Raw genomic sequence first — 16,002 nt, forward strand, 5'->3', positions numbered from 1 at the left:
ATTTGGAACTTGAGGACCTAAAAAGACTCCATCATCCTGTAATGATTTGATTAGTTCTATAATATGCAATAAGTATAGAAAGTGGGTGAAGTTAGGGACAACTATTTATAAGAAGCTAGAGACAGTTAGATAAGGTAGATCTCCAGTGGACTTGCTTTGAAATCTGTATTTCTTTAAATTGTTTTTTATTTTTTTTTTAAAATGTTCTGTTCTGTTTTGATATGGTTAACCTTATCCTCTTAGAGATGTAAAACAAATAGGTGGGACTGATAATCATATTACGGAGCTTTTGTTCGGCCATAGAGCAGAATGGTTTGTAGGGTCACTTTTTTGAATGTCATTCTAAATACTTTAATTCTATAACCTGAACAGCCATTTCGAAGAAGACAATTTGTAACTTATCAACTGGCAATTTCTTACCTTTTGTTTGTCTGTAATTTAGTATTATTTCTACCCTTTTTTTTTTAAATCTCCATGTATTTTTTTTTTTTTTCGTTTCCTTTTCTTTAAATAAAAAAAAAAAAAAATGGTATGAATCTTTTGTTCCTCTGGTCATTATCTGTTCCCACATGCCTTTCAAACATCTCACTAGGATTGGTTTTTTTCTCCTACTGAAGGTATTTTTTTATAATACCATACCTCAAAGACCCAACTGCTTGGTAAGATGAAAAAAAGGCCACCTGTGTCTGCCTTGAAAGGTCTTATTGCTGGTCTCTAACATAGTGCTTTTCTAAATAATTATCAAGGATAACTTTGTCACTGTATATAATACACTGAATTTGGAGCCTAATCCTTTATTAAAGATAGAAATGCCACTATACTGTTTTGCTAAATGAACTATTTGTCCTTCCTCTGAGTTTCTGTAATGTTTCATTTTTTACTCAAATGACTTTCTGCTGCTTATTTCATGGCTGCTTGTTCATGTTTTGTCTTACCAATTGGAAAGCAGAAGTCATGTCTGTATTTACTCTTTATATTTGGTGTGCTTTTCATAAATACTCTTTTAAAAAACGAATACATATTTTAATATGTCCTTCAGATGCTGATGTCTAAAGGGTAACCCCAAAACCATGTCTTTTAACTCACCACCCAATGGTTATCCACCATCATACCATCTCTCTCTCTCTCTCTCTCTCTCTCTCTCTCTCTCTCTCTCTCTCTCGCAGCTCTTCCGACGTGTAGCAGCAGCTTTGCCTGGAATGGAAAGTACACAAGACAGAAGCAGAGAAGACAGTATCCTTTTTATTTCTATTGTCTCTAGTATTATTGGCTGAAGAGTATTGTGCTGTTGTCTTTTATAGCCAGGAAGTGATGACCTAGGTATAAAGAAAAGTAGAGATTTGCTAACAAATGATGTTTCAAAGGTGCACTTCTGTAGCCTACTATTCACTATAATTAACCAGCGACTGTTTCTTGCTTGCTTTTTTTTTTTTTTTGTCTTTTTCCTTTTTATCGGTACCGGGGATCGAACTCACGACCGCCTGCTTGCAAGGCAGGTGCTTATGCCGCTGAGCTAAACCTCCAGCCCCTTCTTGCTTGCTTTTTAATAATCAGGAAACTTAGAAGTCCTAGTCTCCTGCTACTTCATTCAGAGTCCTATTAGCTCTGGGTTTTTCCCTTATAGTATGTTATATTTTCTTTTCATACTTTTTCTAAACTTGTGCTTTCTTCTTGGCGTGGGCAAGAACTAACTCAGAATTGAACTTTATCTTGACCACCATAATAAGGTGTATCTGTTATTTCTAAGGATTTGAATTTTGATGTTCTACTAATTTTATATTTACCTAGCATTTTTACATTTGCACATATTTTGATTAAGCCATAGTTTTTTGTGTTTTTCTGTTTATTGGGGGGTATTGAAACAGAGTCTTGCTATAGAGCTCAGGCTGGCCTTTAACTCCCTATGTGACTCAGGCTAGCCTTGAATTTGTGGTATTCCTCTTGCCTCAGACTCCTCAGTGCTGGGATTACAAACATATCTGGCAGTCATAGATTTTATACTTTATATTCACCACTTCTTGCTTCTAAATTTATACAGTGGTAGCTCAGTTTACAAACTCAATTATCTTCATGGTCTGGTTGCAAACCAAGCTGGGTGAGAACAGAATCAAATTTCCCCATAATATCACCTCTGCACCTAATCATTGAATTTGATTCAGTTCTCTTCCAACTCGGTTTCTGACCAGAATCATCAAAAGAATCAAGCTTCTGAACCGAGGTACCACTGTATTTTCCAAAGCTTTATTACTTTTAGTGGCATAATATGTTATACAGTTTAAGTGCCATCATTTATTAAGGTTTTCCTATTATTGGAACTCAAAGGCTATTGTCAAACTTTATTACAGATAATTCTGTAAGGAATATGGTCTTCGTATGATTTTTTGATGCTATTATAGACTAATTTCAGAATTGATACCCATGAAAATGGATAATATCTCACTCAGATCCTTGTTGTATATAATAGATATGAATAAGTTTATTCCACTTGGGCACCTTATAAGTTGAGGTAGCTGTATAGAAGATAGTGAGTGTGTAGGCACTAAAGTCTAATAGAAATATTAAGGGCTTTCCAGAGCTGTCAGTTAGCAGGATCTGAATTGTGCTTTGTTTGTGGTTCCTTAACTATGTTTCAGTGATTGACATAAAGCTGGAAAAGCCTCAAGAACAACCAGTCACTGAAGGAGGCTGTTCCTGCTAATCTCCCATAGTATCTTCAGCCCTTCTCCAGAAGCTCACTGCTTTGGTCCCTGTACTCTTTCATTGACTGCAGTGTGAATATTGGCTTGAACCTTTTCCCTTCAATAATAACATATTGCAACTCATCATTGCTGCCTGTCTCGTGGAGATGATCTATTAGCTTCACAAGCACAAAAATGTCAGTGTCTTCATTATTTATATTTTACAAAAAAACCAAAAGATTCCAGTGATAACTGAAGATTAGATACATTTTCTTAACATTTTTCCTTTTTTAATGTTATGATAAGGTACTTTAAAATGATGAAAATGTCAGCAGTATGTGTGGCTTGGTTAAGGAGCAGTGTGTTCACAGCATTTGCTTACTATTTGATCGCTTACTGTTTTTCTCACTTCTCCCTTACCAGCGTTTGCTATTCCCACTCTACCACAAAACAAACAGTGGCAAACAGCAGTCTGACCAAGCCCATTGGAATTATCCTTTAGTTTTACATATACCACCTATTATAGCAATAGGCCAAGATGTCCAACATTATTCTTGAGCATTGATATAAATTACTTAGACCTTCTTGAGTCAAAACTTAGCTATCATGGTGGGCAGTGCTTGAACGAGGAAAGGGTTCTACTGTATCTTCAAAATGAGTCCTAATGAATATATTGAGTAGTCACAAGTAGAATACAAAATGTGTTTCTGACCAAGACAAATGACCCTTTTACATGTGCTTTATTAGACTCTGGGAGAGAAAAGTAACCAGTTAATTTTTCATGGTAAAGTCGTAAAGTTCTAATGAACTATTTCTCCCAAGATATTTTTTTCTCCCGAAATTTTAAGATTGCACAAACTGTTTGTTTGTTTGTTTGTTTGTTTGTTTGTTTTTAATCTCCTTAAGCATTAGGCTTGTTTTATGGTTTTTTCTTTTAAATGGTATGCAAGAAAGGCATTGTAAAAGTCCAATTCTTAAAGTGGAAGAATTTAAATTTGGGGGCTGGGGATTTAGCTCAGCAGCATAAGCGCCTGCCTTGCAAGCAGACAGTCCTGAGTTCGATCCCCAGTACGGATAAAAAGGAAAAAGACCAAAAAAAAGAAAAAATTTAAATTTGGTACCATGTTCAAAACTGTTGAAACTTTGAAGCTAGCTAAAGCTTACCAACAAAGAAGCTTGCAAAATAGCTGATACTCTACTCTGGACATTTGAAGTCAGATTGAAGATGGAAGTAATTTTCTTGTAAGCCTCTAGAGCAGTGATGGCAAACATATGGTTTGCACGTCACAGCGGGCTGTTGTATTATTGAAAGCTTTGAAAGGTTTGCCATCACTGCAGAGGCAGATCAGGAAAAGCAAGTTTGAAGAGGAAAAGGACAGAATGGAAATACAAGTCAAGACTATGCGGATTATGCCTTATTTTTTAAATGTCAGGTCTTTTAGGCTGATTTTGCTTTTTTATTAGATATGTATAGTTTGGTTAATTAACTAGTAATTTAGTTTTGTATTTAAGCTACAATTAATCTTTTTTGGTGATATTTATTTCTTTGCCATTTTTAAAACTCATTTGAGATAGATTTTTTGTTGTTGTTGACTAGAGCATCATCGCCATGGCAATATGTATTTCCCTTAAAACACTGCAAATAAATATACTAGGAGTGCACCCTTTTAATCTTTACTAGTTATTGTGAGATTGCTGTGTAAGTTAATAAACACATTTGTAAATACATTGTTTGCAGGGAGAAAATTTCTGAGTTGTAACTCAGAAAAAGCCTGCCAAGTTTATGTTGTAAGCATTACTTAACACAGTATAAAGATGAAAAGACAACAGAAATAACTTCATACTTCTTCATGTCCTCATTGTAACAGAACCTTTAACTGGGAAAAGCTTACTCCTCCTCTCTCTTCTTCCTCTTCCACTTCTCACTGTTATCAGCTTGTAATATTCAGAGAGCACTTGGATTATGGATATGAAGAAAAAATGCTTTCAGATAATCATTAGCCCACATACCTGTAACTTAAAGATGGGATGGAGTTGTAAAGTGCTTTTATAATATAATATTATTGTTAAAAGCAAGGATTGACTCTTTTGTTTTATTTTGACATGGCATGTCCTGAAATAAATATTGATTCATTATGGCAGATGGGTCACATTCTTTATTTGGAAGAAGTTGTGATTTCTGAAAAGGAGGTAGTTGTCTTCCTACACTGTTGCATTTGATTCTTCTTATGTGTCTTAAAGAAAGTAACCAGTATGCTGCTTTTAATATTGGCCTTTTTATTTGGCTTGGGATTCCTCAACTGAAGCAGTGAAGTGTGTTCTATAGTCTATAGTTTTTTTTTTAAAGAAACACAGTTTTGCTGCCAAAAATATATAAATAAAGCACGAAAGAAAACAATTATTGACTTTGCCTTCCATTCTTGCCAATGTGTTGAGTTTAGCATTCTGCTTTTTCTCCCTAAGTAGAACAATTCCAAAGGGAATTTGGAACTCAAAAATAAAAAGGTACTTTAAAAAAACAACAACAGGGAATCAGATGACTTTCTTTTCGCTTGTTGGGAGAGTAGAAGAGTAGTTAAGATTGAAGAACAGCCCTGGTAGAGTAATAGGATATTCAGTCATCAGTCTTGTGCCACATAGTGAAATTTTTGTTGATGGTAGGCCATATATATGATAGTGGTCTCATCTGATTGTAACAGAGCTAAAAAATTCCTATCAGCTAGAGATACAGTAACATTGTGGCACAACACATTCTTCTCTCTGGTGATGCTGATGTAAACAAACTTGCTAGGCTTCCAGTAATGTAAATGTACAGCACAACTATGTACAATGCATAATACTTGATAATGATAAATATGTTACTGGTTTATTTACCATACTGTTACCACTTTTGGAGTGTACCCCTACTTACTAAAAAATAAAAAGGTTACTGTAAAACTGACGTTACTCCAGCAGCAGCCTCATACATCCCATGATTATAGCATCTCTTGATTGTATATTTTCTTGTACTTGATTTATTTTGTGCCATTTTATTCATGTGGCTCTAGGACAGTGGTGGCAAACGTATGGCATGCATACCACAGTGGGCACACAGAACCCTCTTGGTTGACACATGAGCTAACTGTGTGAGTTGTGTTTTTTAAATTAAACTTCAGTATTTAGGTTTAATTGCAGTGTTGGCACTTTGTGAAAACAGTGGATTTTGGTTGTAGTTAGGGCACTCAGTCTCTAAAGGATTTTCTCTCACTATCCTAAAAGAAAGATAGTGGCATATAGGCTTATACCTTCTAGGTTTGTATCAAGTATACAATGTAATATTTGCATAATAATGAAAATTGTGTCACCCTGAGGAAGTGCTGTATTAAGTAGTTTAAGGTGTTTTTGGAGGTGTGTTTGTGTGTGATACTAGGGATTGAATTTAGGGTCTTCATACTGAGCTACATTGCATCCCAGCCACCAGGTTGGTTGGTTGTTTGGTTTTAGAGACAAAGTCTTGTGGGGTTGCCCAGGATGGGCTTGAGCTCAGCTTCCTAAAATGCTTGGATTTCAGTTATGTGCCATCATGACCAGTTTAAGTTCTGTGTTTTGCCTCCTCACTCCTGATAACACCTTTGTCTTGATTCAGGGGCTGGAAAACTATGGCCCTTCCACCAAATATAAAGTGCTGATGGCACCTCAGATCACAAACTTCTTTCCACAATTCTGATTACAAACAGATTGGGTTAGAACCAAATCAGATTCAGTGGTTAGCTGCCTGGTAACTGTGAAGTCATGAGTTCAATCTTTGGTACCAAAAAAAAATTTCAGTGGTTAGGTTCAATGTTGACTTTATGGGGAAATATAATTCCATTCTCATCCAGTTCACTTTGCTACCGGAATTATGGAGAGGATTGAGTTTGTAAATCAAGCTACCACAGTGCCTGTTTTCAAAATTAATTTTATTGGAGAACAGCCATAGTTTTGAACTATAAAGACAAGAGTTGAGTAGTTGCAGTTATTATATTATGGCCCGAAAAGCCCAATAATTACTTGTCTGATCCTTTACAAAAAAAAAAGGGAAAACACCTGCCTTGGGCGCAGCACAGCTGACATGCATGCTGTAGAAATGAAGGCTGTATATTAGAATCCTGGTGTTGAAAAGGATAATTTTAGGGCAGTGCAACTATCTAGAATAAACATTGAACCCTGGAATAAGATGTGGTGTTGGTGGATGACATCAAAGGGGGCTACAAGCAAAGAGATTCTGATTCCTGGGACTCCTCTCCAGAGTTTGTTACCTCCCTTAAGTCAGCCGTGTAGTCTTTGGCCGTTATCTGGTGTACTTGCCCAGTCTTATGGCCTATACTCCAGGGCACATTTAAACTCACACCAGTGTATAGGGACACCTGAAAACTGCCTCAAAAGAGAAAGTGAATACACTTGAAGGAGAAATACTTTCAGAAAGACAACCAATAATTGAAGGATGGCATAGTAAATACTGAGGACATGGTAGAAATATTAGCAATATGGAACAAGAATAATCACAATCAAAAAAATGAAGTGTGAAAATACAATAATTGAAATGAAAAACAAGATAAATAGCAGAGTGGATTCCCTTGACTTAGAGAGTCAAACACACGTAATCCCAGCTACAATGGAATCTGAGGCAGAAGATTCACAAGTTTGAAGCCAGCCTGAGCAACTGGTCTCTCAAAAAATAGAAAGGGCTAATCAGTGCCTTAGCTTGCCTAGCATGCACAAAACCTTCAGTTCAATCCCCAGTACTGCCAAAAGTTTTTCTTACATTTAAAAAGAGAATAAGAAAAAGAGGGTAACAATATAAGTAAAAACATCCAGTAACAATTCCAGAAAAAAAAAATGCAAAGAATTAAAGCACTGGAGACAAAGAATTTTGAACTGGCTCCTGATCCTTACCTCCTGGAATACATGCCCTGTGATCCTCTTCCCTTGAGTATAGGCTAGAAGTAGTGCCTTGCTCCTAAGGAATAGATCACAGAAAAGTGATGAGATGGCATTTCATCAAAAAGATTCTGAAGGACTGGCTTCTGTCTCTTGCTATCTTTTACATTTAGCAACCTCCTATGTAAAGAAGTACTTGTGGAGAGGCCCATGTAGCAAGATGAGAGACATCTTTCAATCAGCAAGCAACCAGTAGGGAACTGATGTCCTCAGTGAAACATCCCACAAGAAACAATGCCAGTACCAACAACAGCAACAAAAAAGGAACAATGAAGGGCCAGGCATGGTGGCATACACCTGCAATCCCAACACTCAGGAGGCTGAGGCAGGATAATCGTTGTGAATTCAAAGGCTAGCCTGGGTTACATTGTTCAAGGCTGGCCTGAACTATGTAGCGAGACCTTGTCACAAGGAAAAAAAAAAAAATAGAGAAAACGTTTGATAAAGGGTTAGATTTTAAAACATAATGAACTCTCATCTACAAAACTAGTAAAAAGCAAAAATCAGGTGTGGTGGCGCATACATCATTGGTTGAGGAATCAGGAAAAATGGAGAAATGTATTACAAAAGATCTGTAAGGGCTAAGGATAATGGTGCACTAGCAGAGTGGAAGTTTAAGGCCAGCCTGGGCTCTGGTGAAATCCAGTTTCAAAAAACCTAAACACACAAAAAGGCCATGGAGAAACTTTTGGGTGTGATGATCATGTGTATTTTCTAACCATGATAGTTTCACCAGTGCAAACATGTCAGAAGCTATCAAGTTATACTCTTTATTTGTCGTACCTCAGAAAAGCTACTAAATATTGCTTCAGAAACATTTCAAATAGAGGAGGGAAAATCTAGGAATAAAATTGAATTGATTTACATAACAGGACCATAATTAAGAAATGAACACCTGAACAGTATTGGTTATTGTATTTCAAGTACATGATTCATCTCTCCATTTATGTAGGTCTTTAAATTTTCCTAATTTTGAGCGGATACTGAGGATTGAACCCAGGGCTTCTCCTTGAGCTACATCCCCATCCTTTTTTCTTTTTTGAGATGGTTCTTGCTTATATACTAGGCTGTCCAGGCTGTATTCAGACTTGAGATCCTTCTGTTTCAGCATTCCAGAGTGAATGTATTACCTTATGTCCCAGCTTAATCATGTTTGCTCTATCTATATACACATTTTAAAAACTTTATTCCTAAGTATTTTGAGGATTTTTTTTTCTTTTTTCTTTTCTTTTCTTTTTTTTTTTTTTTCCAGGTACCGGGGATCAAACTCACAACCTCACACTTGCCAGGCAGGCACTTATGCTGTTGAGCTAAATCCCCAGCCCCTTTGAAGTGTTTTTTGTTTTTTTTTTTTTTTTATGCTAACAAAAGGAATTGATGTTTTTGTTCTTTTTCATTTCAATTTCCTGTTGTTTCCTGTAGGTATAGACATTATAGTTAATAAGTGCTGCATATTGACTTGAACTTGCTTTCCTCATTGATTAGTTCTAGTAGTTTTTAATTCCTTAGTATATTTTATATAAACAATTACATCATCAGTATATAGGGGCAGTTTTACTTCTTCCTTTCCAAACCTATCCTTTTTTTTTTTTTTTTGTATTGTATTTACAATTGCCTTTTGTATTTGAATTTACCTACAGTAAAATACTAAACAAAAGTGATGAAAGCAGGTCAGGGATTGAGTGGCACAAGTGCCTGCTTAGCAAATGCAAAATTGTGAGTTTTAGGGGCTGGGGATTTAGCTCAGCGGCATAAGTGCCTGCCTTGGAAGCAGGCAGTCGTGAGTTCGATCCCTGGTACCAGTAAAAATGAAAAAGACAAAAACAAAACAAAACAAAACAAAAAAACAAAATTGTGAGTTTGATCCCTGGTAAAAAAAACAAAACAAAAAAACTGGAACCAAATCCATTTTTAGATATTTTAGGGTCTGGGATTTAGCTCAGCAGCATGCCTGCCTGGTAAGCGTGAAGTCTTGAATTCGATCTCCAGTACCCAAAAAAAAAAAAAAAAAAAGTGATGAAAGCAAATATCCTTGTGTTGTTCCCAGTTTTAGAGGAAAACATCTAGCATTTTATCTGCAGTTATGCGGGTTTTTTTTTGTTTGGGGATCGAACTCACAACCTCATGTTTGCCAAGCAGGCACTTACACCATTGAACTAAATCCCTGCCCCCCCCCATGTATTTTTAACAGATATAATGAGGTAAGTTATGTGGCATACAATTCACTTGTTTATTTATTTGTTTCTGGGGTTTTTTTTTTGAGACAGGGTCTTGCTGTGTAGTTCAGATTGGCCTTGAACTCACTATGTAATCCAGTCCGGCCTTGAACTTGCAGCAGTCCTCCTGTCTCAGCCTCCTGAGTGCTGGGATTACAGATGTGTGCCATCATGCCCGGCCAGTTCACTCATTTAAAGTGTACAATTAATGTTTTTTGAGTATTTAGAATTGTGTCACCTTCACTACAATCAACTTCATCCCATGCTGGGTAAAGCGGCCCATGTCTGTTAATTCCATCACTCAAGAGGTGGAGGCAGGAGGATTGCCATGAGTTTGAGACCAACATGGCTATAGAGTTAGTTCAAGGCCAGCAAGAATTACATAACAAGATACTGGCGTTTATCAGTTTGAAAAAGCCCTGTACCCATTAGCAGTCACTGCATTTTCTCCTGACCTTTCCAATCACTACCTCTATCCTGGGCAACTACTTAGTTTATTTCCCATCATCAGAAGTTTTATCTATTCTAGACACTTCATGTAAATGAAATCATGCAATATGTATAGTGTTTTGTGACTAGTTTCTTTTACTGGGTGTAATCCATCTGTGAAGTAGCATGTATCACTTAATTTTACTGTATGGCTGTACCATGATGTTATGCACCAATCAGTTGATAGATGTTTCCACTTGAGCTATATAAATATTGCTGCTATGGATATTTACATGCAAGGTTGTTGTGGACATTTTCCCCTCTTTGAGCATCTACCTAGGTTTGGAATTGCTGGGTCATACAACTCTGGTTAGTTGATTGGTTGGTTTTGTTTTCTTTCTCACCACAAGTTTCTCCTGTTATTAAATCTTAGTTTAGAACCAGGTGTAGTGATGTACACCTGTAAGTTCAGCAGTCTGGGAGGCTGAAGCAGGAGGATTGTGAGTTTGAACAGCCCAAGCGGGGCAACTTAGTGATGTAGTGAGACCATATCTCAAAATTATAAAAAGGGCTTGAGATGTACCGTAGTGCATGAGCCCTGTGTTTAATCTCTGGTGCTACCAAAATAAAAACAAAAAACAAAGTCTTACTATAGCATAGTGCATTTCTTGCATGCAGAACCAATATTGACACATTATTAGCAAAAGATGGTATTCTATTCAGATTTCCTTACTTTTCTTACTTTTTTCCCCCTCTGTTTTCATCTATGTCTTGTTTCTATTCTAGGATCTTATCCAGGCTATCAGGTGACTTGTCTCCTTTTTTCTATGGCAGTTTCTGAGATACTCATTTTTAAGGTCCTTAACAGGAAGTCTGGTCAGGTATTTTGCAGGATTCTTCTCCACTGGAATTGATTCTTTTTTTTCATAATTAGACTGAAGTTACTGGTTTGGGGGAAAGAAAATCACAGAGAATTTGGAATTCTGTAAGGGAGATCTGTCTCTGATCCCCTTCTGATGTATTTATTCAGAATGGGTATCAGAATGGTATTCAGAATTTGTATCAGAATGGACTTACGTATAATTATTCTACACTTTGAGTTATAGTCCAATACTACTTGTTTTACACAAATTGTTCCATCTTTTGAACTTCAGCATACTCCCATCAGTGCAGATTTTTGTTTTGTTTTATAACACTTTCTTTTTAAGATGCTGTATCCACATCTTAGTTATTTCCTTACTCCTAGAATTAGCCGTGTTTCCAAAGGACTCTGATTTCTTTAGTTAGAGTACTGGTATTAGAAGTCAAGAGGGAGGGGCTGGGGGTTTAGCTCAGCAGCATAAGCGCCTGCCTTGCAAGCAGGCAGTCGTGAGTTCGATCCCGGTACCGATAAAAAGGAAAAAGACAAAAAAAGAAGTCAAGAGGGAGCCTGGCTTACATAGTGAGTTCATGGCCGACCTGAACTACATGGTGGACACAGGAGAGAGGGAGAGACAGACAGACAGACTGAGAGACTTGCTATGTAGTTTAGGCAGCTTCAAACTCATTATGTAGCCCAGGCTGGTCTTAAACTCATGGCGGTCCTCCTGCCTCAGCTTCCCAAGTGCTGGAATTGCAGGCATATGCCACCATGCCAGGAAGATATAAAGATTTTTAGATGGATATAATTTTTCAGTGTAGTTGACCAACACCTAGGAGTGTGATTGTTGAATTCTACCAGCTCCCACAACATGAGGACTGCAGGCATTCACCACACCCAGGTAAAATGTACTATTTCATCCATTTTAAGCGTACATTTAAAATTAAGTACATTCACAATGTTGTATATCATCACGCTTTCCAGGAAGTTTTTATCATCCCAAATAGAAATAACAGAATCATTAAATGACTCTTCATTTCTTCCCTTCCCAGCTCCACGGTCCTCTAATATACTTTCTTTCGCCTTGATTTTGCCTATAAGTAGAATCATTGTTCTTTTGTGTCCAGCTTATTTAACTCAGTATATTTTTAGTGGTCATCCATGTGGTAGCATGTATCAGAATTTTATTCCTTCTTATAGCTAAGTTTCCCGTTATATGTATGTACTACGGGGCCAAGGATTTAGCTCAGTGGCATAAGTTCCTGCCTGGCAAGTGTGATGTTGTGAGTTCAATCCCCAACACCCAAAAAAAAAAAAAAAATGTACATACTAAACAATGTTGCCTTGGCTCATGAACTTAATTTGGTCCACAATTCTGGGGAAAATGGCTGCATCTGTGTTCATGCAGGAAAGATGGCCACTGTTGCAGCAGTCACCTGATGAGGAGTTCGTGAACAGAAACAAAATTTTTGCTGAATGCTTCTTTTTGTGAACCTAATAGTCCTGGAACAGAAGCATTTTTGAACTGAGGTGTTTAAAGTATTTGATTTATCCACTCATCTATTGATGGACACCTGAATTTTTCTACCTTAGAATAGAATTACTATGTCATATAATTCTGTGTTTAGCTTTTGGAAACCTTTTGCATAGTAGCTGCATCATTTTACATTCCCACTAGCAGTGTACGAATATTCCAATTTATTTACATCAACTTTATTTACTTACTTGTTGGCTTGCTAGGTAGCTAGTCAAGCACATTACCAATAAGCCACATCCCTAGCCCCCCACGTTGTTTAAAGTAGCCATCCTAATAGGTGTGAATTGGTATCTCATTGAGTTTGCACCCCCTTAATGAATAAGAGATGTTGAACATCTCCATGTGCATATTGGCTGTTTGTATATATTCTTAGGTGAAATGTCTATTCAAGTCCTTCATGAAATTATAAATTAGGTTATTTGGTTTTGATTTTATTTTTACTTTTGAGTTTTTAGATTTCTTTAGGTAGTATAGATATCAATCCTTTATCAAATGGATTTTTAAAACATTTTCTGCAGCTTTACATATTGCTTTACTTTTTTTGGCACAGGGATCGAACTCGTGACCATGAGCTTGCCAGGCAGGCACTTAGGTCACTGAGCTAAATCCCTGGCTCTTGTTTTTGTTTTTGAGACAGTCTCACTATGTAATTCAGGTTGGCCTTGAACTCACTATGTAGCCCAGGCTGGCCTCACACTCATGGTGATCCTCCTGCCTCAGCCTCTCAAGTGCTAGAATTACAGGTGTGCATCACCATGCCTGGCCAAAATTATTTTTTCAATAGTTGTCATTGTTGCCTGAGTTCTTGATATCATAACCAAGAAACCATTGCCAAATTCATCATTATGGAAATTTTCTCATGTGTTTTGTTCTAACAGTTTTATAGTTACAGTTCAGAACTTTTTGATGGTATTGTAAATAGAACTTTTTGTAATTTCCTTTTCAGATTTTTTATTGTCAATGTATAGATAATAAGTACTAGTCATTCTGTCACTGGAAGGACAAGGTACCACACACACACAGGTTAGATGAAAAAGGTTTATTTTGGTACATGGTTTCAGGGAGTTCCACTCGTCATTGGCTGTCTCTAAAGCAGACATAGCATGGTGGAAGGGCCTGGCAGAGGAAAGCTGCTCAACCCATGGCAGCCAGGAAGCAGAGAGAGAGAGGAGAGCCAGAGAGAGAACTGAGAGAGCCTGGGACAAAAACAGAACAAAACACCTGCCTTGCGAGCAGGCGGTCATGAGTTCAATCCCTGGTACAGATTAAAAAAAAAAAAAAACAGAACAAAAACCAAACGAACGGACGCCATTCCAGGTCATGCCCTGCGTGACTCTGTTCCTCCACCCAGGCCCTTCTTCCTAATAGCACATTCCTCTACGCCAAGCAACAGCTGTGCCACTGAGCTACCGCCCTAGCCCAGATTTTCTATTATTTTATAGGTCAGTTTTTGTAGCTTGTATAATCATAGGAATTTGTCTGTTGTTGTTGGTTATCTTATTTATTAGTGTACAGTTGTATTCTCTTACAATCTCATTTATTTCTTACAAACTGTTCTAAAAACCTAGAGGCAATATTTCTTAATCTATGTACAACTGATAATAGTGTTTCCACTTTCTGATTTTAGTAATTTGAGTCTTCTTTTTTTTTTTCTTCTTGGTCTTTGTTTCTTCTTTAGACAAGATTTATCAATTTTTGTTGATCTTTCCAAAGAACCAACATCTGGTTTCACTAAATTTTTCCCTTCTGTAATCTTTATTATTTCCTTCCTTCTATGAGCACTGGATTGGCTATTTTTCTAATTCCTTATGTTGTAAAGTTAAGACTTTTTTTTTTTTTTTTGGCAGGGTTTTGCTATGCAGTTCAGGCTGGCCTTGAACTCACAGGAATCCTCCTGCCTCAGCCTCTGGAGTGCTGGGATTGTGTGACTACTGCTGGCCTATTCTAGTACTCAGTACTAGAAGTACTCAGGAGGCTGAGGCAGGAAAATTTGAAATTCAAGACAATACCTGGGCAAACTTAGTGTCCTGGTTACTTTTCTCTCATTGCTGGGACAAAATACCCAACACTCAACATTAAGGAGGGAAAGATTTATTTAGCTTCCAGGTTTTGGAGGTTTCAGTCCATAATCAGCTGGCTGTATGGCAGGGTGGCCTGGCACTGGGGCAACACTGCAAGACAGCTGCCAGAGGAAAAGCAGGGAACATGCCTCTTCTCCTCCCTTATTTGTACGCTGGCCACCCCTGACCCAGAGCGCAGATAGCACTCACAAAGCCTTTAGGCCCTCCTCTTGCACAGGATGGTATTTACAAAGTAAGGATCCTGGCCCCCTGCTGAGTCTCTCAGTTAAACTTCTGAGTTTCTCAAGTTGACATATTGTATCAGTCATAACACTTAGTGGCACTTTGGGCTGAAGATGTAGTTCCGTGGTAAAACAACTGTGAGTTCCACTCTCAGTACTGCAAACAAACAAACAATCCTTCTCTCTTAATGCTGCTTTAGTCTTCTTGATGTGTTGACCATTCATCTTTTTTTTTTTTTAAAGACAAGATGTCACCAAATAGTCGAGGCTGGCCTCGAACTCAAGGCAATCCTTCAGCCTCATCCTCCTGAGTGCTGGGATTACAGGCATGCATCACCATGTCTGGCTGACCACTTCTTTTTTTAAATGACCCTGTTTATTTCTAGTAGTAAGTTTGGGCTTTTTAAAAACTTTTTTAACTTTTTATCGGTACCAGGGATTGAACTCACGACCGCCTGCTTGCAAGGCAGGTACTTTAAGTTTGGGCTTGAGGTCTATATTGTTTAATACTAAAATAGCTACTTTAGTTTTTTTTCTTTAGTTCATTCATCATGCATTTATTTAAGGTCTACTACTTGCTCTGGGCTGCCAACATCAATAGGCCAGCAGTAGTCCCACAGACTGTAACTGCAGGGCTGAGGATATGGCTCAGTGGCACAGTGCGTGCCTGGCATGTGCAAGGTCCCTGTACCAAAGCAAAACAAAGTAATTGCAAACTCGAACCAATCAAGAAGCACAAGGACCTAAGTGCGCACACGGGCATCACATTTTTTTAAAGAAAGGATTTTGCTTTGCAATTCAGACTAAATGTGAACTCACTATGTAGCCTAGGTTGGCCTCAAACTCGCAGTAATCCTACTACCTTAGTCTCCTGAGTGCTGGAATCACAAGCACACACTACCACACTTGGGCCTGGTATTGGGCCTACTCTTGCTTTCTTATACTTACTGTTGACAGGGTATATCTTTTTCCATCATTCTACTTTCTTCTTTTTCTTCTTCTTCTTCTTTTTTTTTTTTTTT

At 37.6% G+C, this 16,002-nt stretch overlaps 1 protein-coding gene across 2 annotated transcripts in view; it reads left to right on the forward strand.

Moving 5' to 3' along the window:
- Window positions 1–5,076, forward strand: part of Rab6a (RAB6A, member RAS oncogene family) — a 67,147-nt gene extending 62,071 nt beyond the window's left edge. For both annotated transcript variants that reach the window (XM_063256518.1, XM_063256517.1), the window contains exons 7-8: window positions 1,167–1,233; window positions 2,634–5,076. In XM_063256518.1, the coding sequence (XP_063112588.1) occupies window positions 1,167–1,233; window positions 2,634–2,698 (132 nt within the window). In that variant the 3' untranslated portion in view covers window positions 2,699–5,076. The remainder of the gene's footprint in view (window positions 1–1,166; window positions 1,234–2,633) is intronic.
- The last annotated feature ends 10,926 nt before the right edge of the window (window positions 5,077–16,002 follow it).

This window comes from Cavia porcellus, unplaced genomic scaffold (genome assembly GCF_034190915.1).
Source record: "Cavia porcellus strain 051 isolate PalLab524CR breed Dunkin Hartley unplaced genomic scaffold, mCavPor4.1 scaffold_9, whole genome shotgun sequence".
Classification (NCBI taxonomy): domain Eukaryota; kingdom Metazoa; phylum Chordata; class Mammalia; order Rodentia; family Caviidae; genus Cavia; species Cavia porcellus.